General features: G+C 47.4%; 2 protein-coding genes across 4 annotated transcripts in view; one reads left to right on the top strand and one right to left on the bottom strand.

Annotated features, from left to right (window-relative positions):
- Positions 1–10,348: 10,348 nt before the first annotated feature.
- On the top strand, positions 10,349–10,987 carry LOC118618498 (adenosine deaminase domain-containing protein 1-like). The gene has a single exon (XM_036244762.1). It carries the CDS (start codon positions 10,349–10,351, stop codon positions 10,985–10,987), a length of 639 nt encoding a protein of 212 aa, XP_036100655.1.
- A 3,762-nt stretch (positions 10,988–14,749) lies between these two features.
- Positions 14,750–27,731, bottom strand: part of VPS16 (VPS16 core subunit of CORVET and HOPS complexes) — a 30,148-nt gene continuing 17,166 nt past the window's right edge. Inside the window, exons 2-24 of one of the 3 annotated variants that reach the window (XM_036245689.1) lie at positions 21,293–21,381; positions 20,947–21,044; positions 20,730–20,858; positions 20,496–20,640; positions 20,255–20,370; positions 20,041–20,163; positions 19,862–19,917; positions 19,459–19,548; positions 19,268–19,362; positions 19,036–19,112; positions 18,401–18,532; positions 18,179–18,306; positions 18,002–18,037; positions 17,699–17,807; positions 17,406–17,540; positions 17,202–17,310; positions 17,014–17,111; positions 16,822–16,929; positions 16,422–16,499; positions 16,057–16,226; positions 15,880–15,976; positions 15,145–15,248; positions 14,750–15,029 (exon numbers count right to left, since the gene is read on the bottom strand). In XM_036245689.1, coding sequence (XP_036101582.1) covers positions 14,885–15,029; positions 15,145–15,248; positions 15,880–15,976; positions 16,057–16,226; positions 16,422–16,499; positions 16,822–16,929; positions 17,014–17,111; positions 17,202–17,310; positions 17,406–17,540; positions 17,699–17,807; positions 18,002–18,037; positions 18,179–18,306; positions 18,401–18,532; positions 19,036–19,112; positions 19,268–19,362; positions 19,459–19,548; positions 19,862–19,917; positions 20,041–20,163; positions 20,255–20,370; positions 20,496–20,640; positions 20,730–20,858; positions 20,947–21,044; positions 21,293–21,381 — 2,467 coding nt within the window. In that variant the 3' untranslated portion in view covers positions 14,750–14,884. Of the gene's footprint in view, positions 15,030–15,144; positions 15,249–15,879; positions 15,977–16,056; positions 16,227–16,421; positions 16,500–16,821; positions 16,930–17,013; positions 17,112–17,201; positions 17,311–17,405; positions 17,541–17,698; positions 17,808–18,001; positions 18,038–18,178; positions 18,307–18,400; positions 18,533–19,035; positions 19,113–19,267; positions 19,363–19,458; positions 19,549–19,861; positions 19,918–20,040; positions 20,164–20,254; positions 20,371–20,495; positions 20,669–20,729; positions 20,859–20,946; positions 21,045–21,292; positions 21,382–27,731 lie in introns of those variants that run through there. The other 2 variants (XM_036245690.1, XM_036245691.1) reach the window with 2 other exon arrangements.

Here is a 27,731-nt window from a genome sequence, read left to right as displayed (position 1 = left end):
TGGGAGCTGGTTAGTCATGCAGAATTCAAAGTCCCCCCCAGACCTACTGAATCAGGACCTGGCATTTTAACAAGATCCCAGATGGTTCACATGAATGTTCAAGTTAGAGAAGCACTGCCCTAACATACCAAAACCTCTTCCCAGCTCAGGGCTTTTGTACGTGATGTTCAACTGCATTGGACTTCTCTGGCACTCATAAGGTATCCTAGTCTTTCCCTTTGATCATATTTGTAATTACCATAAAGTGATTAATGCCTGTTACTGTATTAGTCCTGTAAGGATAGGCATCACATCCATGACACTGGGTTATTCCCAGATCCTGGCACAGTGTCTGCTATTTTTAACCGAACAACATCTAGTCTTTTGTTTTATACCAATATGATCTTATCCTAAATTTCCACAATATTTGTCCCATCAACAATGCTTTTCTTCAAAAATAAGCTGGTTTTAGCTACATAACTGTTGGATATGATATATATCACACTTACAAAATCTAAAGAGCTCCTGGTCTCTTTTTCTAAAGAAATTTATTAAATTAAACATAATTCAAAGTACCATTACATTTCTTTTAAATTAATAAAATTAGCCCTGGCTTCTTTGGCTCAGCAGTTAAGAGCGTGGACCTGAGGACAGAAGGGTTGCAGGTTCAATCCTGTCAAGGGCACGTGCCTGGGTTGTAGATCCCAATCCCCAGCCCTGGATGGGTTTGTGAGGGTGGCAACTAATTGACGTGTCCCTCTCACACTGATGTTTGTTTGTTTGTTTGTTTCTTTCTTTCTTTCTCTCTCTTTCTCTCCCTCTCATCCTCCTACTCTATCTAAAAATCAATGAAAAAAATATCCTCAGGTGAGGATTTTAAAAAATAGCAAAATAAATTAATTAATTCATTAAGTAAATAAAATATTAGCTTTTGTTTATAATAGCACTGGCTGGATTGTCAGGAATCACAAATTGCTGATGGTGTTGTAAGTTAGTTCAACCTTTCCAGATAGCACTCTGGTACTGAAGCCATACTCTGAAGTAAGTGAACCCACTTTAGTGGTAAGAGTCCAAAGAAATAATCCAAAAAAAAATTTGAACAAAGGTGCTCTCAGAAGTACCATTTTTAATAGTAAAAAGGAGAAAAAATAGTGCAAACTATGGTTATCAATGCACAGGATACTATTAAATAAATACAAAATAGTTCATGCTATGCAAGAATACAAAAATATTCTGTATATGTTGATTACATCTATAAAAAAACCACCTATGCCTGCACACTGACACAAATGGATATAAATTTAAAGTGAAGTTTAACATTCAATTTCTTTTTTTTTTTTCTTTTTCTTTTATCCTCACCCGAGGACATTTTTTCATTTTTTATTCAGATAGAGTAGGAGGGAGAGAGAGGAAAAGAGAGAGTGAGAGAGAGAGAGAAACATCGATGTGAAAGGTACACATCGAGTGGCTGCCACCTGCACAACCAACCAGGGCCGGGGACAAACTGCAACTGAGGTACGTGCCCTTAGCGGGAACCGAACCCGGGTCTCTCTGGACCGCAGGCCGACACTCTAGCCACTGAGACAAACCGGCCAGGTCTCAATTTCTTTTCTATAGAGAATATTAAGTATTAAAACATTTTAATGTTGGGTTATGGTAGGTCTGTTGGTCAGTTTTATTAAGTTAGTGTTATAGCTATTTTTGTTGTACTTAGACTCACTAAAAAAGCACAAACATTTCGCCCTGGCCGGTTTGGCTCAGCGGTTAGAGCATCGGCCTGCGGTCCGGAGAGACCCGGGTTCGGTTCCCGCTAAGGGCATGTACCTCGGTTGCAGTTTGTCCCCGGCCCTGGCTGGTCATGCGGGTGGCAGCCACTCGATGTATCCGTTCACATCGATGTTTCCCTCTCTCTCTCTTCCTCTCTCTCCCTCCCACTCTATCTGTACAAAAAAATGGAAAAATGTCCTCGGGTGAGGATAAAAAAAAAAAAAAAAAAAAGCACAAACATTTCTTCATCTTTGGCATTTGAGAACATTTATTATTTATTGAACTAGAAGTAAAAGGCCAGATTGTGTATGTGGCCAGTTTTCTGCTTATACCTCAAACTTCACCTGTATCTCACTTTTTCCACATGAAGGTGGAGAAAAATAATGCAATAATGCTTACAAACTGACTCTGAGCTCCTCCACTGAAAGGTGTTTGGCAAATACAAATATCAGAGCTGCTTATAAAACAACCACCACCCACAGACTGTATTGCACAAGTCACTTTATCTTTCTGAGGCTCCATGTCTACCCCTGTAAACTGAAATAAATATGTTAGAATCACATAGTGGGTGGGGAGGTGCACACTCTGATGAAGATCTGTTGAGTTCCATGCACATTTTGGGGAGAGAGGATAAGTTAGTACAACTCCTTTGAAGGGGTACTGATTTGGCTACATGTCTAAAAATTAAAAATGCACATGTATCACCCTGGCTGGGGTGGCTTATTTGGGTATCATCCCATGCACCAAAAGGCTGGCTGGTTTAATTCCCAATCAGGGCACATGCCCAGGTTGAGGGATGGGTCCCTGGTGGAGGTGTGCAGGAGGCAGCCAATCCATGTGCTGCTCTGCTATTGATGTTTTTTTTCCTCTCTACCTCTCCCTTCCTCTCTCTCTGAAAAAGTCAATAAAAAATTTTAAAAAAAAATATGCACATGTAGCTTTGGCTGGTTTGGCTCAGCAGTTAAAGCGTCAATTTCAGTCAAGGGCACGTATCTCGGTGGCGGTTCATCCCCGGCCCGGGTTGGGTCATGCAGGAGACAGCCAGTCGCGATGTGGCTCTATCACATTGATGTTTCTCTCTCTCTCCCTCCCACTTTATCTGATGATACATGGAAAAATATCCTCAGGTAAGGAATTAAAAAAAAAAAATACACATGTATCCTTTGAGCCAGTAATTCCACTTTTAGAAATATACTGTTCAGATATTTTTATACGTGAACATCTTATGTATGTACAAGGACATTCATTGTAATGCTGTAACAGAAAAACTTGGAAACAATTTACGTGTTGTTTAACCCAAAGATTAGTTACAAATTATCATGCATACAATGAAATAAGGAGAAAAATGTCAATTAAAAAAAATGAATGGATCACCTGGGCTGACATGGTTCAGTGGTTAGAGCGTTAGCCCGAACACTGAAGGGTCACGGGTCTGATTCTCAGGCAAGGGCATGTACCTGGGTTGTGGGTTCCATCCCCAGTCCAAGTCGGGTGCGTGCGGAAGGCAGGAGGCAACCAATCGATGTTTCTCTCTCCCCCCACCCCTCCTCTCTCTCCAATGGAAAAAATATCTTCAGGTGAGGATAACAAAAAAAAAAGAATGGCTCTATATGTACTAATATGACATGATATCCTAAATATGTTAAGTAAAATGAGCACAGTGAGACTGGTATGAACCATAGGGGAAAGAGTATAGATAGGCAGACACATGTTTATAAAGGAACAGTGTCTATGTAAAGCTACAGAACTGGAAACTTTAGCCATCTCTGAGGAAGTCAGGATAGAAGGGAGATTTATTTTTCTCTCTATGCCTTCTATACTGCTAGAATTTTTTTCTCATATGTATTTATTATCTTTTCTCAAAACTAAGCAGAATTCTCTATAGGCCTCCCTCTGAGTGTAAAAGGCTGTGATTCTGCCTCTGTGTAGCTTGGCCACTGCCTCTCAAATTGCAAGGGTAACAGCATCTGGCCCCACACTACCCGGAATGACCTTTCCAAAGCCCAGCCAGCCCAAGTCCCTGACCTCCTTTAAAATCCTCCAGTGGCTTTCCTCTGGCCAAATTTAACACAGCCCATATAGCCCTCAAACTCACCCTAATCACACCCCCACCCTTCTTCCCTCTATCCAGTCCAACTATGTTTAACCTCTCCAGGCTCCCCAGGGACAGTGGGTTCCTTCCTCCTCCAAGCCCACTTGTGCTGTTCCCTCTTTCCTATATCCTGTCTACCACACACAAACTCCTATGCACCCTTCATGACCCAAAGAAGGCCCCCTCCCAGTAAAGCTTTCCTGAACCATCTAGGGAGGAAATGCTCTCTATACATCCTGGCAGATACTCTGGAACTAGACTGTCAAGATTCAAATCCTGCCTATTCTCAGTTTCCACCCTTGTCAGGTAGGAATAAGCCCCTACAAAACTATTGAAAGCATTAAATAATTCATGAAAATTTATTGCATAGCTTGTCACCAAACATATGAAAGAAAATTATACTTCCATACCACCTGTGATGTATCTGTATCCATCTGTCCTATATAAGACTATGAGCTCCTCAAAGGTAAAGACTGGTCTTCCTGCCTGGCTGGTATAGCTCAGTGGATTGAGCATAGGCCCATGGAACTGAGAGGTCCTGGTTCAATTCCCAGTCAAGGCACATGCCTGGGTTGCAGGCTCAATCCCCAGTGCAGGGTGTGTAGGAGGCAGCCAATGGATGTATCTCTCTCACATCAATGTTTCTCTCTCTCCCTTCCTCTCTAAAAAAATAAAAACATATTTTAAAAAAAGAAAAGAAAAAAATTGGACCTCCTCACTTTTAATTTGTATTCCCCAGCACTTCCCCTAACAAGGAGAAGGCACACGAATGTACTTAAGTCAAAGGATTGACTTTTCTGGTTCTGAGTTTTACCCAGATGGTAAATAAGTGAATAAGTGGCTAAAAGGTACCCAGTAAATAGCCTCCTGGATCCTACCAAGCCTTAGAGTGCACATATCAGTCAGACCACTTTAGGAAGGCAGAGGTGAAAACACACTGTGGGGTTTTTGGCCTTTCGGAGATAGTCAAGCAAAATGAATACCAGTGGGATATGAGACCTGATAGTTCCTACCTGTTGACTATTAAGGGGTGCGGGGAGGCTGGGATGACAATGGGGAGATGGTGAATCAGATACCAAAAGTCCTAGGCATGCACTCCAAGAAAGACATCAGGAAACAGCAAGAAATATTATACTGTATTATTTTGGGAAATGGGTACCTGGAAGTAAACAGAGGCAAGATATAAGGGGGGAAAGATGGGACAGAATCTACAAGACAATTGGGAGAAAGAATCCTCTCAGCATGAGAGATGAAAAGGTACATAAGACACAGCTCCTGCCCTCAAGAAGCTTCTCTAGTGAAAAGGGCGTTAAAGGAAAAGACAGAGCTGGCCAGGTAAAAGTGGGGAGGAACGAGGATCCCACAAGCACAGGCATCCAAACATGTGAAGAGGCAGACAAGCAGCTCTGAATGGCCAGGGAGGGGGAGAAGGGGAAGGAGAATAAAAGAATGCAGCAAAAACTAAAAGAATAAGTTGAGGCAAGACTGTCAAGAGCCTTGTATGAGTTGATAAGACATTTTAGGCTTCATTCATCCCATGGGAAGAGGAGAGTGAGGGAATTTTTAAGTAAACAAGTGACAGCATCAGCTCTGTGGTTTCTGAAGGAGTGGCCCGGCAGGAAGATGTTCGCCCATCTTCCTTGTCAGTCCTCTCCCCGCCCACCATCTTCTGGTTCCAGGGCTGCCTGCACAGCAAGCAGGTGGCCAACGAAGAGATCTCTAGGGAGATGTGACTGGTTCTAGAGCAGGAATCCCTACTCTGGGCAAAGGCTCCTGAAGGCATTCACCCTGTCTAGGGAGGTTCTGAACATTCTTTTCCTGTCTTACAAACAACATGACCTCAAAAAACAAAACAAAAAAAAACCCTTCGACATTGGGCTCAGCTCTGCCATTATTTTTATCTTCAGGAAATACAATTAGGAACTAATTTTTCAAAAAGCGATATTCTTTATTTTATTTACCAAAAGTAAAAAGGGAGGGGGAATCTGCATTCCCAATGGGCTCATTTTGAATTCTGGGCAGCACTGAGCCCCTATTTCCCTTCTTAAGCGGCCTCAACAGTTGAGAGTGGGCAGAAAAAAAGAGGGGCCTGGGGGGGCTTTAAGGGAAAGAAAAGTTGGTCTCCGCAAGAGCAAATTTCCTCCTGCCAGGAGTTTCCCTCTTTCTTCCCATTAAATGGACCTGAGCAAATACTGTTCTCACCGTTCCAAGTTTCTTCTTTCAGAATGAACTATGGCAGCCCAGGCCTGCCCCCAGGAGGACGCACGCAAAGTTCCTGGGCACTCGACAGGGGTCAGCGCCCTGTCCCTCACGTTTCCGGGGACTCCCCCCCCGCCCCCGGACAGCGCAAGGATGTGAGAGTCGTCTGGATTCTAGACTCTCGAAGGATTCTACCCGGAAAAAATGGTTGGGACTCCTGCCAGGGACCCCTCCCACCCGCGCCCGGGAGCCACTCCCCAACCCCGCCACTTCCAAAGCCCCCCGGGGCGGCGGCGGCCGCGAACACTCACCGAGTCCGGCGCGGGGCGGGACCGCTGGGGACGAGGACGGCGGCTCCGCCTCTGCTGCGCGGCGGCGTCTCGGCCCGCCACACGCCTTCAGGGCCGCCGCCCGGCCCGCGGCTTGGAGCCTCGCGGCGGCGGCGGCGGCCTCGCCTCCATGGCGAGGAAAAGTGGCTGAGGGGCAACTGGGGCGGAAGGCAGTGGTGGCTGCAGCTGCCCGGGGTCCGAGCTGGCTCGCGCGCGCGCGCCTCTCTGTCAGCGCCGCACTCGCCGCAGCCTCACTCCCGAGCCGGCCTTTTCTGTAAGGCGCCTCCTTATTGGCCGTTCAGAGACGGGCGCTGATTGGGCGTCTCCGAAAGGGCGTCTCCCGGCCCTACTGGGCCCCGCCCTTGCGCGCCTCCGAGCGCTCGCTCACTAGTCAGGGACGCAAAGCTGGATCTCATGGTGTCACGGTCTCACGTGCTGACTTGAAGATGTGCGCCTCATCAAAGCCCTGTCCTGGAGGAAGCAGGGCCCGGGGAGCACCGACCACCCGTGCACCTACGCCTTCTGCCTCTCTACAGCCCTAGTCCCTTGGACATGGGCCTTCTTCCCACTTTTCAGATGCGGAAACTGAGGCCAAATACAAGTTACACCAAAGTCCGGCGACAAGGGTGGCCTGGAACTCCAATGCCGTCTTTCCATTTCTCTCTCCAAACATATTCCATTCGGATCCCCTCACCCCCACCCCCCCCCCCGCCGCCCCAATTGCTTGCTGCAAGGTATTTAAAGGACGATGGCTCTCACTAGGGAGAGAGAGGAACCTGCAAAGCCCCTAGAATGGGTCTGGCACCGTGGGTGTCGTCTTACATCAAGTCAGCCCACGACATCCCCACCCGAGCCCCAGGGAAATCCTCGCTTTCCAGACGCACGTACCGGGGCCTGGCATGCCGCGGAGCCGGGTAGAAACACAACACATGGTGCTCTGCGGTGGGTGTATTGTTTGAGATAGGCCTGGAGGGAGAGGGGAGGAGAGGTTCAAAGCGCAAGAAAAACCTGAAGAGGGGGGCCGAGGACCCGACGAGGGCCGCGTTACTTCTCGCCAGTGCTCCCCGCCCCACGTGTGGCGCCCCAAAACCAACCGTCCGTTTGTCCAGCGGGAGCAGGTTCCCAGGCTGCAGGACTTGGGCGTCCCCTGCTGAAGTCCGATTACAGAGTCGTGGTTGGTGGCGAGTGAGACACTCCCCTGGTTGTGACCCTCAAGCGGGGTACCTCGGACACACCGGGACCCGCACAGGGAAAGTGGCTGGGCGTCTGTAGGGTGGAGACCGATTGCACAGCAGTGTGCAATTGCAGTTTGGCGGGGACCCTTCACCCGAGACCCGGAGTCTATGCTACCTGGGGTAGGTTGCGGCGAGCCTTTCCTCCTCGCTCGCAGCCTCTGATCCCCTCCCTCTCCCACCTCCTGCCGGGCAGAGTCCCAGGGTTCTGACATCTCAGGGAAAAGGTCTGTGACCAGTGTCAGTTATTCCTGGCGGGGCAGGTTTGGTGGGGACATTTTGGTGCAGGAGAAGAAGCCCGCATCAGCTGCCATTTTCATGGGGTTGATGCCCCTACCACGTCCAGTCCCCACCACCGCCTGCAGTTGGGGCACCAACTTGAAATGCTATGCACCCCCGTACCCCTTATTTGTGGAATAAGTGAGTGTATGCCTACCAGAGTTATGGTCTGGGAATATGGGGTGTGATGGGCCTCCTTCGGGCCATCCCCTCCCAAGCAGAAAAGTCCCTCCTTGAGTGGGAGATGTGTTTTCCACCCCCTCTCAGCAGGGCTTGCCCAGAAGTGTCCTGAAATGGCCAAACCCAAGGCGCCCCTACTGGACTGACACTCCAGCTCAAAGGTGCCCAGCCCACATGCCCAATCTCCTGTTAGAACCAAAGAGAACAGGTCCTTTCATATGCCTACTGTCCACGTTTCCAAGGAAGTCTGAACTCAGTATCTGCCCACCAACGGAAAGTGAAAATCTGCATTCAAAGTGTTTAGAAACCCTGAGAAACAATGACTATGACTGTAGGAAGTACCTGGGTAGCTAGTATGGTTTTATCTGTATCTGATCTACACTATTATTTCTTAATATATTTCTTTTGGTTTAGTTTATATTTTATTTATATTTTTACTTATATTACCATAAAATATTTTAAAATATTTTTTCTTTATTGATTTGAGAGAGGGAGAGGGAAAAAGAGATAGAAACATTGATGAGAGAGAACATCGATTGGCCACCTCCTGCATGCCCCCACTGGGGATTGGGTCCACAACCTGGGCATGTGCCTTGACAGTCTTGGTGCATGGGTCGATGCTCAACCCCTGAGCCACACCGGCCGGGCACCATAAAATATTTTGACATGCTTATATTTTCTCACATACATTAAAATAAATAGCTATTAAAATAAAAAGTGTTCATCCTTGAGATCTGAAGGATCCTCAGCCTATTGACCTCACCTGGGAAAATGCTTCAGTTGGGTATGGGAGAGAACACTGGGGTTCAAGCCTCTTCATTGGCTGAATCTCCTGCTACTCTTCCTGGAACCTCCCAGGACTGTACTGAGAATTGCAGGCATGTACAGTTTGGCAAGTAACCCTGTCCCCTAAATGCAGTTCCTTCTCTCCATGACACAACTGCACTGTGGTCCCACCATTTATGGTATGTGTGCAGGGGCGACAGAACCTCAGACCCAAAAAAGGCAGGGTGTTGGGTGTCTCATTCTGGAGACCAGGGGAAGCTTGGCAACCACACATACCCTGTTTCCAGTGGGAGAGGACAGATCCACATCCTCAGCTGCCCACCTGTGGAGACCTGCCCAGCTTCCCGATCCTGACACCCAGGGTGTCCATAGCTTCCTCTCATTACCACAGGACAAAGGGCTGTCATCAAAGAGGAGAAAAGAACCGAGATAAGCCCTGGCCGGTTTGGCTCAGCTGGCTGGTTTGGCTCAGTGGTAAGAGCGTCGGCCTGCGGACTGAAGAGTCCTGGTTCAGTTCCCGCTAAGGGCACGTACCAGTTTGTCCCCGCCCCGGTTCCTGTGGGTGGCAAGTATCGATGTGTCCCTCTCACCTTGATGTTTCTCTCTCTCTCTTCCTTCTGTTCTATCTGAATATAGATGCAAAAATGTCCTTGGGTAAGGATTAAACAAACAAACAAAAAAAAGAACTGAGATAAGGAGGGGAAGCAGGCTTCCTGTACCCAGGCCTACCCAAGTGGAAGGCCAACGCCTTCCTCCTAGTCCTGGTTTAGTCCTACTCCACAGGAGTAGGGTATGGGAGAGAACACTGGGGTTCACTACAGATAGGTGCCCCAAGAGTCATAGAGATCATGGGAAGAGAACTAGACTAGAAGGAGAGCTGGAGGATGGGAGTAAAGAACTCCTGTTTCTATAGACAAGTCACTTCCTGTCAGGGCCTCCTTTCCCCATGTAGTAAATGGAACAATGAGTCATTTACTCAACAAATACTTGAGTGCAGACCATGTGCTGGACACAGTAGGGAATAAGACAGAAAAGGTCTCTGCTCTTATGAAACATTCTGGATGGGGCGACAGACAATAAACAAACAAGTGAAAAGAAAGTTTTTAAAATGCTGTAATGATGCTCAGCCGGTGTAGCTCAGAGGAGTGAGTGTCCACCCACGGAATGCGAGGTCCCAGTTGGATTCTCAGTAAAGGCACATGCCAGGGGTTGCAGGCGCGATCCCCAGTAGGGGGCGTGCAGGAGGCAGCCCATCAGTGGTTCTCTCTTATACCTATGTTTCTCCCTCTCTGTCTCTAAAAAAATCAATGAGGGTTGGTGCTCGGAGGAGGCCTGGGCGGGCACGCCAGTCTGGGCCGCAGGGCCACCCGCCGGGAGACCGCGTTGGAAAGCGGCAGCGCTGGCCGCGTGGCTCTCACGCACAGTGGCCCGAAGGGAGAGGTTGAGGCCAGAGGCGGGCCTCAGCTGCCCGCCGGCGGGGTTGGAAGGACAATTTCGGTGAGAAGATGGCTGCCAACAATGGCTGGTTTCAGCAGAGCTCCAAGGTCCCTAGCTTTGCCCAGATGCTGAAGAAGAACCTGCCCGTTCCGCCACCAGGCCAGACGGTGACAACGCCCGCAGCACAGTCCTCGCAGAGCGACAGCCTGTCCAGCATGGCCTCCAAGGTCACACCGGTGACGGGTAATTTTCCAGAACCATTTCTTTCCAAAGGTCTTTCATGTATTTCAAATCCTGTCCTTCCACCGAGGGGAAAAAAAATACCTAAGGAGTTTATAATGAAATACAAACGTGGAGAGAGAAACCCTGTGTCTGCCTTGTACCAGTTTGCACAGATGCAGCGGGTTCAGCTTGACTTTAAGGAAACAGTAACAACAGGAAACGTTTTAGGCCCATATTTTGCTTTTTGTGCTGTGGTGGATGGTATTCAGTACAAGACTGGACTGGGACAAAATAAAAAGGAGTCTAGATCCAACGCAGCCAAGTTAGCTCTCGATGAGCTTCTACAGGTGGATGAACCTGAGCCAAGAAGTTTAGAAACACCAGGTCCTCCTCCCATCCCTGCAGAACCTGCTGTTTCACCTGAACCAGCATACGTTTCAAAGGTGCATTATGGTAGGAAAGTCCTTTATGGTGTTCCTTTTTAGAAGAGTAACCCAACTAAAAATGATAACAACATATCATTGTTGAGGGGGAAGAGATAAACCACAGAACCTATATGCATGTATGCATAACCTATGGACATAGACAACAAAGCTGGGGATGGGGCAGGAGGGATGGGGAGGAGGGTGTCAATGGGGGAAAAAGGAGAAACATCTGTAATAAAAACAAATTAATAAAAATAATTTAAAAAAATCAATGAAAACATATATATTTTTAAAAATGCTGTAATGAAAATAAAGCAAAGCAATAAGATAGAAACTTGAAGTAAATGAGAGCCAAGAGTCTTTCCAGGGCCACTGTTCTACTCCCAGAGGTCATTTGCCAGCTCTGTACCTAAAAGAGACTGCAGCCCTGGCCGGTTTGGCTCAGCGGTTAGAGCGTTGGCCTGCAGTCCAGAGAGACTGGGGTTCAGTTCCTGCTAAGGACGCATACCTCGGTTGCAGTTTGTCCCCTGGCCCTGGTTGGTCCTGCGGGTGGCAGCCACTCGATGTGTTCCTTTCATGTCAATGCTTTTCTCTCTCTCTCTCCCTCCCACTCTACCTGAACAAAAAATGGAAAAATGTCCTTGGGTGAGGATTGAAAAAAAAAACAAAAAAACCTTTAAAAGAGACTGCAGCCCCCTCTCCCTGAAAAGGTAGCTTATAGGAGGAGCCTTTGCTCTCTCACTCCAGGGCTGCCATTAATATCCTAAACTAGCCCTGGCTGATTTGGCTCAGCAGTTAGAGCGTCAGTCAGCCCTCAGACCAAAGAAGGGCCACAGGCCACAGGTTTAGATCCCAAGTCCTGGTTGATCCCCAGCCCTGGTCAGGGTCGTGTGGGAGGCAACCAATCAATGTATCTCTCACATAGATGTTTTTCTCTCTCTCTCTCTCTCCCCCCTGCCCTTTCACTCTATCTAAAATCAATGGAAAAATCCTCAGGTGAGAATTAACAAGTCGTATCTCTATATATTTTTATCTAACTAGAAGGAATGTTCTCAAATTCTCTGCCCCAGCCCTGAAATTCTGGTTCCAGGCCTAATCCTACTCCCATCCACTGACCAAGAGTTCGTTCCAACAAGACTGTAGGCCCAGGCCTGCTATGCAAATTGCTCAGGGTAGAAGGCATTTTACACAAATTTGAATTGATAAGTTGAAGATTTGGGGAAAAAATAAATCCTGTTTTTTTTAAAGATATCATTAAAGGTGTATGCATTTGTCAAAACAGTAAATGTACACTTAAGATTTGAGCATTTTATATAGAGATTTTGTCTGAAAAAATGGAAAATAATGAACTCTAATGAAATGCATTCTGAAATATTTAGAGGTAAGTGTACTAATGACTGCAGCTTACTGTGAAATGCATTAAAACTAAGGAATGCATTAGTAATATGGATAGAAGGATTGATAGATGTATGATAAATATATTAAAATGTTAATGTAGAATCCAGGTGGTGGGTGTACAGGTATTCACTGTAAAATTCTTTCAACTTAATATATGTTTGAGTTTTCATGATAAAATGTTGGGGGAGCCCTGGCCAAGTTGCTTAGTGATTAGAGCACCAGCCTGAGGACCAAAGGGTAGCAGGTTCAATTCCAGTCAAGGCCTTGTACCTGGGTTGCAGGCTCTATCCCCATCCCTGGGTTGGGGTCATGCAGGAGACAACCAATTGATGTATCTCTCTCACATTAATGTTTCTCTCTCCTTCCCTCCCTCCAACCCTTCCACTCTCTTTAAAAACCAATGGAAAAAATATCCACAGGTGAGAATTAACAAACAAAAGTTTTAAAAAATGTTAGGGGAAAAATCAGTGTTTAACCTTACAAAAAAGTACACATGACTGCTTTAATTTTCAAACAACTCTCCCACGAATAATTCCAGTGTTTCTCTTTTTATGAAGTTATAACCACGTTTGTATGTCATCATCATTTCTCACATATTTCTAAAATTTCATTTACTCCACGTGTTAATGTTTAATGTTTGCACATGACATGAGTAAAATATGCTGTATGTTATTTTGGGGACATAGGCTTTTTATTGTGTACATTCTAAAAGTACTGCCCAGGGTCCTTCTAGATGGTGGACTGGGTTATATAGTATCAACTCCTTTTCACAGAGAACAACTAGAAAAGCTAGAGAAAACATTTTTAAAAGACATTGAAGAGCTAATAGGGAAGTGAGGAATTGTGGGGCCAAGACTGGAGAGGAAAAAAGCACAGAATGATGAGACTAGTATCGGGGATCTCCTTTCCTATCCCTGGAGGTGTCTGCTGATTCTGAGATCAATCTGATAGGGCATGCCAGATTGTGATTCCAAAAACTGGCCACATTTCTAGTTCTGCATAACATTCCAGAACTTGCTACTCCCCTATCAAGAGGTAGAGTCAATTTCCCTTTGAAATTGGGTGGGGAAGGCCTATGTGACTGTCTCAACAAACAGAATGCGGCAGGTGTGACTCCCAAAGCTACGCTATGGAAAGCAGTACAGCTCTGCCTGGCTCTCTTGGGATGCTGCTATTGGGACCCGGCTGCCATGTTGTGAGGTACTGGAGGTTGTGTGAGTTCTCACCAACAGCCCCAGCTAAGGTTCCAGTCAACAACCGACTTCCACTGCCAGACTGTGTTACCAAGCCTTCAGATAATTTCAGCCTTCAGCTATCAAGTCACCTTCAACCTTTGAGTCCTCCAGTTATCTCAGACACCGAAGAGCAAACAAACCATCCCTGTTTTACCCTGTCCAAATTCTTGACCCAACTAAGTGGTAAGCATAATAAATGGTTGTTTTACAATTTGATTTATATCCACTGGGAGGATTTTCACAAACTTACATTTACAAATCAGGTGGGGGAAGAAAAAGAAAAACCTTACTAGACCTCTCTCATTCTTTTTCAGCAGCCGGAAGCTTTGGTGAGGTCTGCCCTCCCTCTGGACTTCCTCCTTTTTCTCCCTTCTAAACTAAGGGGGTAACAGGAGGAAAAAGTAATGCTCTCAGTGTTGAGTTGGGGCACTGGGACATGAAGTCAAAGTGCACTGGAGTGCGCTCCTACTGATGGGATGAAACCTCCATTCGGGGTAGGATGGAGCCAGGGTCTCGTTTGCAGTCCTTCTTTGGCAGAACTGCCAAAAGAATTCCATCCTTTTCTCTTCAGCCCAGAGACCTCAGCAATTGCTCACCACTGTTCAGTGGGCAGGTTCTCCAAAGGCTCCTCCTCCAACCCCTACAATCTGCTGGCCACATGCCTCTCATTAGTCCTCCAACACTCACTGCAGTGCAAACTGGGGCCTTACTCAGGTTCCTCTGCTCAAAAAGGGCCCAACTGCAGTTACCACAACATCTAAGGTCCCCAAATGTCCAACATGGTTTCAAATCCATTTTGGTAATATTCTCTGTTACCAAACCTCAAATTCCTCTTCTGTAAAATGGGGTTATATTACCTATCTCGCCAGGCTGTCATGTGGAATAAATGAAATAATGGTCAAGTGTTTAGCATGGTTCTTGTGTATGTGTATGTATAACGCTTTTCAGTACAGTTCTTGATGAGTAGTTGCTTAAGTTTTGTGCTATCTGTCCCCATAATCTTTCTAGGGGCAGGGAGCCTGAGAGGGCTTTCCTTGGTAACCGCACAAAGGAGCAGGTCTCTTATAAATGTAGCTGGAGAAGCTCCTTCTCCAGACCCAACACAAACATGGAGTTTTGCTGAGGTCTCTGTATGGTTCTACCTAATAGCTTGCTTTTGCTTAAGAGGGACTGCATAACACAAGCACTCTAAAATGTTCCAATTTTATTTACAAGCAGACCCCTGGCTCCCTTCCCACCTCAGCTTAGCTCTGAGGGAGGAGGTGAATGAGCAGTGACTCTTTTGCCAAACCCAGGACCCGAGGAGATGTGCAGCGTGGGCCCCTCACTTCTTCTGGGCTTGTGCCCTGGCCCGCTGGATCTTGTCGGCTGTGGCCCCATCTGTGGCTCCAGTGCAGTGGGACAATACAAGGCTCAACTCTGCATCATTCCGGCGCTCAATGGCCACGTCTGCAGCCTGAGCCACATCCCTACAGTTTGAGCAGGAGGGGAAACTGTGTTGGGCTGACCAAGGACACAAGCCATGCCCCTCATCAGCCCACTGGCTCAGCCACTTAGCACCAACAGGGCTCTCAGCAGACGCACCCAACAAGAAGCAAGGCCTTGACCTTCTGCTCGGGACCCACTCGGGAGGCGTACTTCTTGGCCTCATATTTGTTGTGTTGCTTCATGCAAATCTCCACGAAGGGCTTAGAGAGGAAGGGGATGGAGAGAGAAAATAAGGCAGAGCCCTCCTGTCATCTCTCTTATGTGTAAAAGCCCACTGGATACATTGTCCCTGTATATTTTACATATCCTTCAGCATCTATAATTTCTCCACCCCTGCCCAGATACACACCCACAAAAAGTATTAACTCAACATTCTGAGGGCAGAAACAACCTAAACCAAAGATCTGTCAGAGCCTTGAGACCAATTATCTCTATGCATCCACTCCACTATCCACTGCTACCCCCTCACAACAGGAGTTTCCTGCCCTCTCAGGGCCTGTGTTTTCTCTCATGGCTGCCCCACCTACTCACCACACCTCTGAACTGTCTGCCACAGAAAACAAACCCCCTCAATATCCTCCACTGTCCGGCAGATGTGTTTTCCCTGTCCCCTTCCACACTCTACTCAAATAGGACTTTTCTTTGATATCTACAGGCCGACTTGGGCGCATTCTCCCATGCACCTGGCCCAGGAATGTGTGTACACAGGAAGCACCCACTATTTTGGCCAGCTGAACAGATGACCAATAGGTCATCAGCCTATTTCCGGGCCCAGTTCTCTCCCTAGGACTACCCTCCCTGGCAGAGGGTGGAGGGAGGGCCCCACCTCACCAGGTAGCCAATGGGTGACTTCTTGCTTTTAGAAAACTTCTCAAGCTCCTCCCAGTCTTCCAGATCTGCCAGAGCAGTCAGCTTCAGCCACCAGAGCCTGTGGGGAAGCTGGGCTTGGAAGTGCTGCAGGAGGGGCAGGGATCCCAGGACCTACTTGCAGCCTGGGCCCTCACCAACCTCTTGTCAGGGATGCGAAAGTCACGTGACAGCTGCTCTGCACGCTTGTTGTGGCCACCAAGGATGAGGGTGGTAACCGTGTCATGTAGAGACAAGTCTAGGAACTGACCCCCCAGTTCATCTTCTAGGCGTCGCTGTAGCCGTAGGAGTCGCATTTGATCCTCCGTGGCCTGGGGACAGGGATAAGGCAGGATGGGGATGAGAGAGAAGACAAAGAGAGGAAGTAAAGAGGTTCTTAGAAAAGAGAAGGCTAGCCCTGGCGGGTTTGGCTTAGTGGTTGAAGTGTTGGCCTGCGGACCAGAGAGTCCCAGGTTTGGTTCCCGCTGGGGGCACGTACCAAAAAAAAAGAAAAGAGAAGGCCAAACCTTGGCTGCAAACTCATTCTTGGCCTTGTAGAAGGCGTCGGCTGCTGTCTGCAGAGCTGCAACCCGCCCCTCGATACGCTGCGAGGACAAGAAGGGAAGCCTGAGCTCACAGCTCAAGGGACCTCAGCTCTCCCCACCCAGGCTACAGTTTTCTCCCTGATCCCTGTGCCCAGGATCACCAGGGCCAGCCTTACCTGTTGGGTGAACCACTGTGATGTCCCTAGTGAGAAGGCTAGCTCCTCTGGGGCCAACCCTCATCCTGGCCCCATGTCTTCTCAGACTCTCCCTCAACAATGTGGACCAGATTGGGTGTGTACCAAATATGAGGCCTAGATACCTGGTGAAGGAACCAGACCAACAGCCCAGCCCACAGGCCCCACCCATTCTGTGGGCCTCAGACCTCCTCTGCAGCGTAGCTGGCTCGGATGTGGAAGCTGCCCAGCTCCTGGTGGTTGTCGTCCTGGTTGTAAAGGTCCTTCAGCGTCTCTAGCTCCTGATGCTTACAGAACTTAAGCCAAGGCAGGCAATCAGTCAGTAAGGACAACTCAGGGACTCAGGAAACTCCAGCCCTACTGCGGTCCACTGCACATACCTGTCGGTACAAGCTTAGGGCCATGGGCTGGTTCCGAAGGGTCATGAAAAAATCTCCTCGGTTCAGCTCGTTCTTCAGGTGCAGCAACACTGTGAACACTAGGGGACAATAAGGTGGGGTGGGGACTCCAGCCAAGCCCTTGCTCAGCCCAGGGGCCCTGACCTTGGCCTCACCCAAATCTTGCTCACCCAAGTCAGTGTCTCCACTCTCAATGGCCTTGGTCAGTGCCAGTTTGCTCCTCTTCATTTTTAAGAGAAGAGGTACCTGCTCCCCAGAGCGTGGCTCATACTCCAGCAGCTGCGGGGTTGGAAGGAAGACACAGAGAGAAGAAGCTGGCCTGGGGGCCTCAAATACCCATGTCAGAGCATTTGGAAAGGGCCGGGCGCCCACACCTTGATGGCCAGCTCTGTGCGGCCACAGCCATAGGCCCGCGCAGCAATGTCGGAGTAGGAGACACCAGGAGTGTCTCCCAACTTCTGGTTAATGGCCCGAGCAACATCCTCATCGGACACGTCCTTCTGTTGTACCTGAAGAGGGAAGGGGTATCACACACACATGGATTTACCCCTCACCCCACAGGCCCTGGATCAGGACCTGGTCCTTCAGCCCTACACTTCATATTTTCTACCCCTCACCAAGGCCCGGAAGTCCCTAAATGCTCCTGGATCCAGTCCTATATCCTCACCTTGTAGCAGGCCCAGTGGGCCAGGATCCTGCTGACTCCCTGCACTTCAGGAAGGCGCAGGTACTCGCATATCTGGATGGCCAGGGGGTAAAGCCTCCTCAACACAAGCCTGGCAGGCAAGGGGGTAAGGGGTACACAGTGGTGAGGTATGGTAGAGAGAGAGGGCAGAATGGCCAAAGTCTGTAACTTGGGCCTCCCAGATTCCAAAGAAATGGGTTAAGAGCAGTGGCCACAAAAGCCCAGCAGGGGCTGTAATGCTTGCCCACTCAGAGCCCTCCTCCCACACCCTTGGGCTTGCTGTACCTGTCTAGCAGCACCTGGATGGTGAGCTGCTTGTATCTGCATTTCACTTGGTTAAGGATCCAGCTGGTGAATCAGCCCTATTTGCCAAGGACCTCCAGGCCCATCTCCAGCTCCTTCTGCTTTCCCTTCCCCTGCCACCCCCGGCTGTGAACACCATTCTAGCATACTTGGGGATACTGGCTATAGGTAAGGGGGATCCCAATGTGATAATCCCGAATGGCATTGAGCACACGCAGGTCCTGACACATGCGTACAAAGCTGTCAGGTGGAAATCTGTCGAGGAAACACTTTCCGAAGGAGGCAGCCTAAGAAGAACAAGAGGGTAATAGAGGAGAGCTCCCCGCACTGCAGCCCAACCTGCCCAGTGCCCCGCCCACCAGCCCTGGAGCCCAAGCCAACCCTCAGCAGACTCTTCTGCATGTCTGGCCGGTGCTCGTGTCCTGCAGCCTCAATGCACTGCTGCACCGCCTGTGTCAGCTGCCCCAGCTCCTGGATCTCCCGTAGGTACTCGTCTGCTTTCTGGCTCTCTTTCTGGGGAAAGAGGGTAAGGGGGATACCAGGGACACAGCAACATGATAGAGAATACCCCCTCATCTGGCCCCCAGTCCCTCTGGCATGTGGTTCAAATGAGCTGCAGAGGCTGGTGCCCAAACCACCTCAGCCCACTCAGTCCACCCGAGGTGTTCACATATTCCCCACAATTGCCTGTGAAAAGCCCTGAGACCTCTTGATAGTAGCCCTGATTTGTACCTGGGCTGGGGATGGTGGGGGCTCCCTTCCCCTTCCTATCACCACATGGAGAACCCCATGTCACTTTAGTCCACCTGAGCTGGTCCTCCTCAGCCCAGCCTGGGTGCCTGAACCCCTCTCTTAAGAGGTGGCACCTGGCTGTACCCATCCATGCCCAGGCAGGGGCAGGGGCTGGGCCAATCAGGGGAAGGGGAAGGGAAAGGGGGAGGGGGAGGGGAAGGGGCAGGGGAAGGGGAAAGGGAAGGAGAGCATCTTGGGGCCCAAGGAGAAGCCCAGGGCTTTACCTCATATTCCTTCTGGGCCTCTAACAGCAGCGCTCCGGGGGCCATTGAGGCAATTTTGAAGATCTCCTCACTGGCCACTGGGGAAGGGAGATGGTGAGTGGGGGAGGCGGGGTCAGGGAACTCTCAGCTCTGCCTCAAAGCCCTAATCCTGCTCTGGGGCACTGGCCCATAGCAGCTGTGGTGCCGAGATGCCCATGCCCTAGGTCACGTGGTGGCCTTGTGAGCGCCTTACCTGGAACCTCATGCAGGAACTCATGGGTGCTGTGGGAGAAGATGCGGACCCCATCCAACTCAGGTACCAGGTAGGAGTCCTCATCCAGCACAAACCTCAGTTTGGTCAAGGTTCCTAAGAACACCCAGACATGGGACAGGGCAGGTGACCCCTCTCCCCTCCCACCCTCACAGGTAGCCCTCCAAGGATACTGGATGCTCTCAGGTGCATCACCCACCACCATCAGCCGCTTCTCCCAGGCCACCACAACAGCCCTCTCTTTGCTGCGAGGACGGCTGCACCTGTGGGCAGCACCATACACACAGGTATGAGACATACATGGGATGCCAGGCCCATAGCCAGGTCTCCTACATCACGGCTTATATCACTTTGCCTTGGGACAGCACTATGCATGCTTCCAGCTCCATATCCCACTCCTCTGCATGACTTGTCGTCAGCTCCCAGGTGCATCTGAGGCCCACAGTGGGGCCTCAAGTGTGCACTGGCAGAGAAGATATGATGCAAGCTCTACTTGGCTTGGCTGGTAGAAAGGATGAATCAAGGTGTCACAGGAAAAAAGGCTAAGTCTACCCCACCCCAGCATAAGAACCTCACCAGACCATTTGCTTCGGGGGGGCCCGGATATTGCAGTTGAATTCGCACAACTTTTCCTAAAAGGAAGCAGAGAATGTCATGGCCCTGTCCCAGCAGTCAGATTAAAAGACCCCTTCTCTAACCCAAACAGATCTTCCCTGGACAAGGCAAAGTGCCCCAGTGTTCTCCCAGGATCAAACCTTGAGTGACGCTGTCCCCATCCAGATATAGCCCGTGTCTGTGAAGAGTGCCAGGTGTCGGTAGGTGAAAGAGACAGCCATCTGTAGGAAGCTGCTCACTCCTGGGGCCAGGCCAGGGGGTGTCTGGGGCAGGGCAGGGGAGGACCCCAGAGACACTAACTTCTCTGCGCCTCCCCGTGGCCTCCCCCAACCCCTCCATTTCACTGGCCCTCACCACTGTGGAGCAGGCTGCATGATCCAGGAGGTAAAGATCAGGACCCACAGCCAGAAGAATGTGTGCCACTCGGTCCTGGCACAGTGTGGTCCAGCACGAGGGTGCGCTCTGCAAACCTGTGGTCAGAGAAGAGGAAAACCTCAGGATGACCAGAGTCCATAGCTTCTGCCTCTGTGGATCCCACAGTCTGGAAGCACATCTGTGGGCACTAAATGATTGTTTCAGGAGTGTCAGCACTCACCTGGCACTTCTGGCATTCGGCGGAGTTTGAGGTCACCCACATTGGCACTGAGGGTGAAGCGATGGGCCCCTGTGAGGATGGCCACTCCAGAACCAAACTCAGTATGGAAGATCCTGGCATCTAGAACCTGATTCTGGAGCACTTCCTGGGGAGAAGAGCAAGTGGAGAGGGGCCTTGAAAAAGCCATAGGGTCACAGACTCTATCCCTTTTCCCCAGCGTCCTGTGGTCCCTACATTGCCCATACTGAAGTGTCTCCGGAAGTCACCATGAAGCCCATAAACCAGTACACCACCATCTTCCTGCACGCAGAGGAGCTCCTCTTCAGCTGACCAGCCCAGGGACACCACTGGCCCACTCTTCCACTGCAGAGGAGAGGAAATTCATGAGGTTGTCTTGGGACGCAGAGGGTCTGCCCAGCCCCCAGCCCCAGGGCAAGCCAAGGCTTCTCACCAGCAGAGTGGCCAGAGGCATGCCGGAAGCAGAGTAGATCTCAAGTACGGGCCGTACACTTGCAGCTTTCTCCTTCCGCCAGGGGTTCCTCAGCAGTGCTGCAGTTTAAGAAGAGACCTCTTGTCCTAGCTCCTCCTCAGGCCCAGCCCAAGTGAAGCAGGCCTCATGAAGTAGGTCCTCAGGCCCACCATATGAAACAGGCCTCATGAGAACCAGGATTAAAAGTATCTCCTTGGGGGTGGGGAAGGGTGGCATATGGCAGCAAGAACAACCCAACAATAAGACCTCCGGGAATCAAGGACCTTGGGTTCATCCCAGAGCATGCAGTGGCAGAGGGGTGATTTACCAATGGGGCCTCCATAGGGTGCAGCGGCCACCAGGCAGTCCCTGAGTTCCTCCTTCAGATCCCAGTCCATGCTATACAGCTCATATTTCCTGCCCACACAGAAGTGAATAGAGATTAGCGTCCTTATGCCCATGCATCCAGATAAAGTGAGCCTCAGAGGAACCCCTAAAGCAGCGGTTCTCAACCTGTGGGTCATGACCCCTTTGGGGGTCGAATGACCCTTTCACAGGGGTCGCCTAAGACCATCGGAAAACACATTATTTCCGAAGGTCTTAGAAACCGAGACACCCTCCTCTATCCGTCTCCAGGTGGGTCCACCCACATGCAGATACGCCCACATACAACATGAAGAACTGTATTAGAGGGTGGCGGCATTAGGAAGGTTGAAAACCACTGCCCTAAAGCCTTCATTTACTCTCTACAGGGAACATAAGGAGCCCCCCGCCCAGGGGCAGAGAGGGAGGGTGATGACCGGAAACAGCTATCTCTATGCTTAGGTGCAGAGGCAAAGGAGCAGAGGCCGTTGGCAGGAAGGATGTGGTTCTTGGGGAAAGTATGCAAGGATGGCAGAGTTCTTGGGACAGGCAGGTTGTGTGGCTAATATCCAGGGCACAAACTAAGGTAGGACTACAGTGGGATGGCTGGCTTGGGCTTATATTAGCAGGAAATAAAATGCTCCAACAGGGTCTCTCAGGGTAGAGAGCCTTTCTTCTATTTCTATTTTGTTTTTTTAAGAATAGTTTATTTATTTTTATAGAGAGAGGAAGGGAGAGGGAAAGAGAAAAAGAGAAATATTGATGCAGGAGCACATATTGATCGGCTGTCTCCTGCACACCCCCTACCAGGCATCAAGCCTGAAACCTCCTGGTGCCCAGGACAATGCAACTGAGCCATACCAGCCAGGGCTATTTCTGTTTTTTAACAATGAATCAGGTTCTGGGCTTTATACCCAGGGGTTCAGCTCAACACTAGTTAATAAAGAACTCAGTTTCAGAGGCACTGAGTTAGCAGTGCCTGAAAGAAATCCAAGAAGAGCTCTTCATTGAGTCTAGAACTGGAGAAGAGTCCTGGTTTAGAGATGCCATTCGGTTTAGAGATGTCAATCGGTGAATGCTTAGCATATAACAGGTAACTGAAATCACAAGCCAGCACAAGATGACTGCAATCAGAGATGTGTGAGGAGAGAGTGTATACTGTGTGAAAATACAAAGTAGGAGAGGAGAAGGGGACAAAGAAGGAGTGGGCAATATTCCAGGATGCCAAGAAAAAAACCAGTGGTTAAGGATGAGTGTTTTGGCTGGTATCATTTCAGGAGACTTCCCCATTAGAGATCAGAAAGATGCTCACCATTACTTTCCTCCCTCCCTCCCTTTCTTTTTTTTTATTCCTCACCCGAGGATACTTTTCTATTTATTATCAGATAGAGTGGGAGGGAGGAAGGGAGGGAGAGACAGAGAGAAACATTGATGTGACAGAGCCACATCAACTGATTGCCTCCCACACGATCCGACCAGGACCGGGGACACCGCAACCAAGATATGTGCTCTTGGCTGGAATCAAACTCGAGATCCATTGGTCCATGGGCCTACGCTCTAACCACTGAGCCAAACTGGCCAGGGCACCATTACGTTCTTTCTATTTCACATTCTTCTTTGGGTTCTAGCCAAAATAATTTAATTTAAAAAATAGAGGTTTCTATTTTGGAAAAGGAGTGACATTACTACTATTTACAAATAATGTGACTGTCTATTTAGAAAATCCAAATAAATCCATGGAACAATGAATAAAAGAGCAGTTGGGTGAGCAACAGAAATCAATATGTTTTCTATACCAATTAACTGTCTATATACTCTAGCAAGAACCAGTTAGAAACATAACTTTAAGAAGATCCTAATCATCTTATTATTTTTTAAAAAGTTTTTATTAATTTTTAGGGAGAGAGAAAGGGAGAGAGAAACATTGACATGAGAGAGAAAAATCAGTTGGCTGCCTCCTGCATGCCCCCCACTGGGGATCAATCCCATAACTAGGGATCAAGCCAGTCAGGGCACATGCCCGGGAATTTAACCTCTCAGTCCATCGGACCACCCTCAACCCACTGAACCACACAGGCTGGGCTTATTTTTTAAATTTCAATGTGAATTACTTTTTGTGTGATTTAAGACACTTTTTTGAATTCAATATTATATATTTAAATGTTAAAGTTACCCAAAAAATGTATAACTTCCTAATCTTAGTGACAGCCCTGCCTGTTAGACTTTTACCTTTTTTATTTTTCTTAAATTCCACTGACCACAAGGGAGGGGCTCTCCCCTCCCACGGGGTTGAGGGGACCAAAGGGGATGCCAGGCCTGGCTGAGAACAGGCTGGGGACCAGCTGCCAATGGCCAAGCCACACAAGTTTTCTATTTGTCTTTTGTACAGTTGTAAGCATTTAAGACCAATCTCCAGGTACCTGTATTAATTGTAAAAACTACCTGAGTAATTAAAGTTTAGCTTTTCTTTTCTTTTCTTTTTTATCTCTATGGCCTCTAAAGAAAGCCCCAGGGCTCTCCTCGCTGTGGTAGGGGTGGGGGCTATCTAACACTCTTTTTGGAGGCTGGGGAGAGTCCGCAGCTCCTCCCCTTCTGACATCACCTTTAATGGGGGTTTGGAATCATCGTATTTTTAAAATTAAAAACATTTTTCCAAAATCAGAAAAAAGATCCTAATCATGATAGCAATAAAACTATGATAACCCAATAATAATATTTTTCACAAAATCTAATCAAAGTTTACTCAAGGATATAGAAATCATAGAGAAATATTCCAAAATGATCTATTAAGTGTACAAAAATGCCAATAAAAATCATCCCCAATTCTTGGGGGGGGGGGCGATGGCACAAACTGATTCTACAGTTTTTGGGGAAAAAAGATCATTTGAAAGAGAAAATACTGGAAGATATTTAAGAACATTTGAAAATATGAGAGCATATGCATATCAGATATCAAGTATACTATATAAAACTGAAGTTAATTAAAACTGTTGTTTTGGCACAAGAATAAGCAAACAGATCAATGGAAAATAACAGAATCCAGAAAAAGACCTGGAAATTGAACATGTAATAAAGATGGCATTTCAAATAGGTGCAAATTCATACTTGAAGTGAGACAATGACCCATATGGGAAGAATCACAATAAATGCTATTTCATTACTTACTCTCTACAATAAAATATTTTCCAGATGGAATTCAAAATTTATATGTTAAAAAAAGGGGCCACATCAGAAAAAATTTTGTATATTTTAACCATCTCAGAGTAGAAACAATTTCTAAGCATTATATAAAACCCAGAAGTAATAATGAGAAAGACCAATAAACAAAAACTACGAATTTCTGTATACCTCTCTATAAAAAGGGGTAAAAACAACACATATTTATATTTGCTTCCATTTGAAAAAAAGAAACTTTGGTAAGATTTATAAGAAGCTAGTAACATCTCTGGTCGGTTTGGCTCAGTGGTTGGAGTGTTGCCCGTGGACCAGAGAGGCCCGGGTTCGGTTCCCGCTAAGGGCATGTACCTTGGTTGCTGTTTGTCCCCAGCCCCGGTTGGGGTCGTGTGGGTGGCAACCAGTTGATGTGTCTCTCTCATATCGATGTGTTTCTTTCTCTCTTCCTCCCTCTCCCCTTCCCACTCTATCTGTGGATAAATGTAAAAAGTGTACTTGGATGAGGATAAATAATAATAATAATAAGAAGAAGAATCTAGTAACAGTGGTTACTTGATGAGGGGTGGGAACAAGACTTTAAGTTTTTAAACATTAACAGTTATTTGGTTTTTAAATTTATTGATTGATTGATTGGAGAGAGAGAGACAGACATCGATTCGTTGTTCCACTTATTTATGCATTCATTGGCAGATCCTTGTATGTGTCCTGACAGGGGACCCAACTTGACACCTTGGTGTACCTGGATGACACTCGAACCAACTGAACTACCCAGCCAGAGCCAACAGTTATTTGTTAAAATAATTAACATTAAAAAAACTTTTAGCCCTGGCCACTTTGGTTTAGCGGTTAGAGCATTGGTCCACGGACCATAGAGTTGGGGGTTTGATTCTGGTCAAGGACATGTACTTTGGTTGCAGTTTAGTCCCCAGCTCTGGTTGGGGTTTTTGTGGGAGGCAACCAATGGATGTGTCTCTCTTACATCGATGTTTATGTTTCTATCTCTCTGTCTCTGTCTCTCTCTGCCTCCCACTCTGTCTGAAAATAAATTGAAAAATATCCTGGCTGAGGATATTAAAAAAAAAAACTTTTATACATTGCCTGGCCAGTGTGGCTCAGTGGACTGAGTGTCACCCCATGGACTGAGAAGTACCTGTTCAATTCCCGGTCAGGGCACATGCCCAGGTTGTAGGCTTGATCCCCAATGAGGGCATGCAAGAGGCAGCTGATCGATGCTTCTCTCTGACATTGATGTTTCTATCTTTCCCTCCCTTCCTCTCTCTCTAAAAAATCAGTAAAAACATATTAAAAAATAACAACAACAAAAAACTTTTATACATTAAAAAAGTCCACTAAAAAATAAAGCAGGAAGACAAACTATGAAGAGAGAAAAAAGTTTGTGACACGTGAAAAAGAGATACTTTCTTAAAAAATACAAAAGGCTCTAATTTTATTTATTTAATTTTTATTGAATTTATTGGGGTGATGTTGAGTAATAAAATTATACAGGTTCAGGTATACAATTCTACAACACATTATCTGTATATTGTATTGTGTGTATACCACCCCAAGTCAAGTCTCCTTCCATCACCACTTATCCCCCCTTTACCCTCTAATTAATTTTTTTAAATGAAAATAAAACTTGCCTGGCTGGTGTGGCTCAGTGATTGAATGTCAACCCATGCACCAAGAGGTTGCTGGTTCAATACCCAGTCAGGTATTGGGTTGCTGGTTCAATACACATGCCAGGTTGTGGGCCTGATCCCCAGTGGGGGGAGTACAGGAGGTGGCCCATCAATGTTCTCTCTCATGGATGTTTCTATCTCTCTCTCTCGCCCTTCCTCTCTCTCCAAAATCAATAAAGAAAAAATATTTTTAAAAAAGAAAGAAAACTAAAGGAAAGATAGGCAAATATTATATCATACTACTTTATGTAAAAATATTTTTATTTTTATTTTTTTTGGTGGTACATGCCCCTAGCGGGAACCGAACCTGGGACTGTCTGGTCCGCAGGCTGATGCTCAACCGCTGAGCCAAACTGGCCAGGGCTGTAAAAATATTTTTAAAAGTAAACATAAAAATCTTGAGACAATATAATCTAATATTTTTATAATGTGAACTACAGAAAAGTCAGACACAAAACCCAGAAATTATCAAGGAAAATATTTTATTACATAAAATAGCTCTTCAACTTTTGATTGTGTACACCCTCTGACTTAGCAGTTTCCTTCCAAGAGTCTAACTTAGAAAACTACTTGCACGAATCGGCCTGCGGTCCCGAGAGACCCGGGTTCGGTTCCCGCTATGGGCACGTACCTCGGTTGCAGTTTGTCCCCGGCCCTGGTTGGTCGTGCAGGTGGCAGCCACTCGATGTGTCCCTTTCACATCGATGTTTCTCTCTCTCTCTCTCTCTTCCTCCCACTCTACCTCAACAAAAAAATGGAAAAAATGTCCTCGGGTGAGGATAAAAAAAAAAGAAAACTACTTGCACAAGTGTACAAAGGTATGAATTCACTGCAGCACTATTTAAAATAGTTTTTAAAAATCCTGGAAAAACCTTCTTTTTTTTAATCCTCACTCCAGGATATTTTTCCATTGATTTTTCAGATAGCATGGGAGGGAGAGAGAGAGAGACACATCAATTGGTTGCCTCCCACAGGACCCCAACCAGGTACGTGCCCTTGACTGGAATCAAACCTGTGACTCTTTGGTCCGCAGGTCAATATTCTAACCACTGAGCAAAACTAGCCAGGGTGAAAACACCTTAAATGTCCAACAGAACAGGACTGATTAAATAAACCTGGGGTATGCCCATTCTAGGCAATATCATGTGGCCACTAATTAGGTGACTCTGTATCTTGACATGAAATGATTTCTAATACATATTGTTAAAATTAAAAAATGTAAGCTGCAGCTCAGTATGAACCATATGAACTCATTTATATAATAAAAACAGCACATATTTTTGACAAGCATATTTACATTAATCACATGAATGTGTATAAATGCATAGAAAAAAATGCTCAAAGGCCTCCACACTAATCCAGACAGTGGTAACCTTTGGGGAGGGTAGTGAGTGGGGGGAAGAGATAGATAGGGGGACTTCTCATTTGTAGGCTATATACTTTTGCATTATTTGAATTTTTTTGTAACCCCATATGCATCTCTTTGACACTTTGTTACTAAAATCATGGATAAAAATCTGATGGGAAAATAGATTCACATAGACCTAG

This window comes from Molossus molossus, unplaced genomic scaffold (genome assembly GCF_014108415.1).
Source record: "Molossus molossus isolate mMolMol1 unplaced genomic scaffold, mMolMol1.p scaffold_m16_p_6, whole genome shotgun sequence".
NCBI lineage: Eukaryota > Metazoa > Chordata > Mammalia > Chiroptera > Molossidae > Molossus > Molossus molossus.
The sequence above is the reverse complement of the archived record's forward strand: the minus strand, read 5'-3'. Positions and strand labels throughout refer to the sequence as shown.

Bases quoted from the DNA above. Each gene is read 5' to 3' on its own strand.
- LOC118618498 (XM_036244762.1), top strand. From the start codon at position 10,349: ATGGCTGCCAACAATGGCTGGTTTCAGCAGAGCTCCAAGGTCCCTAGC.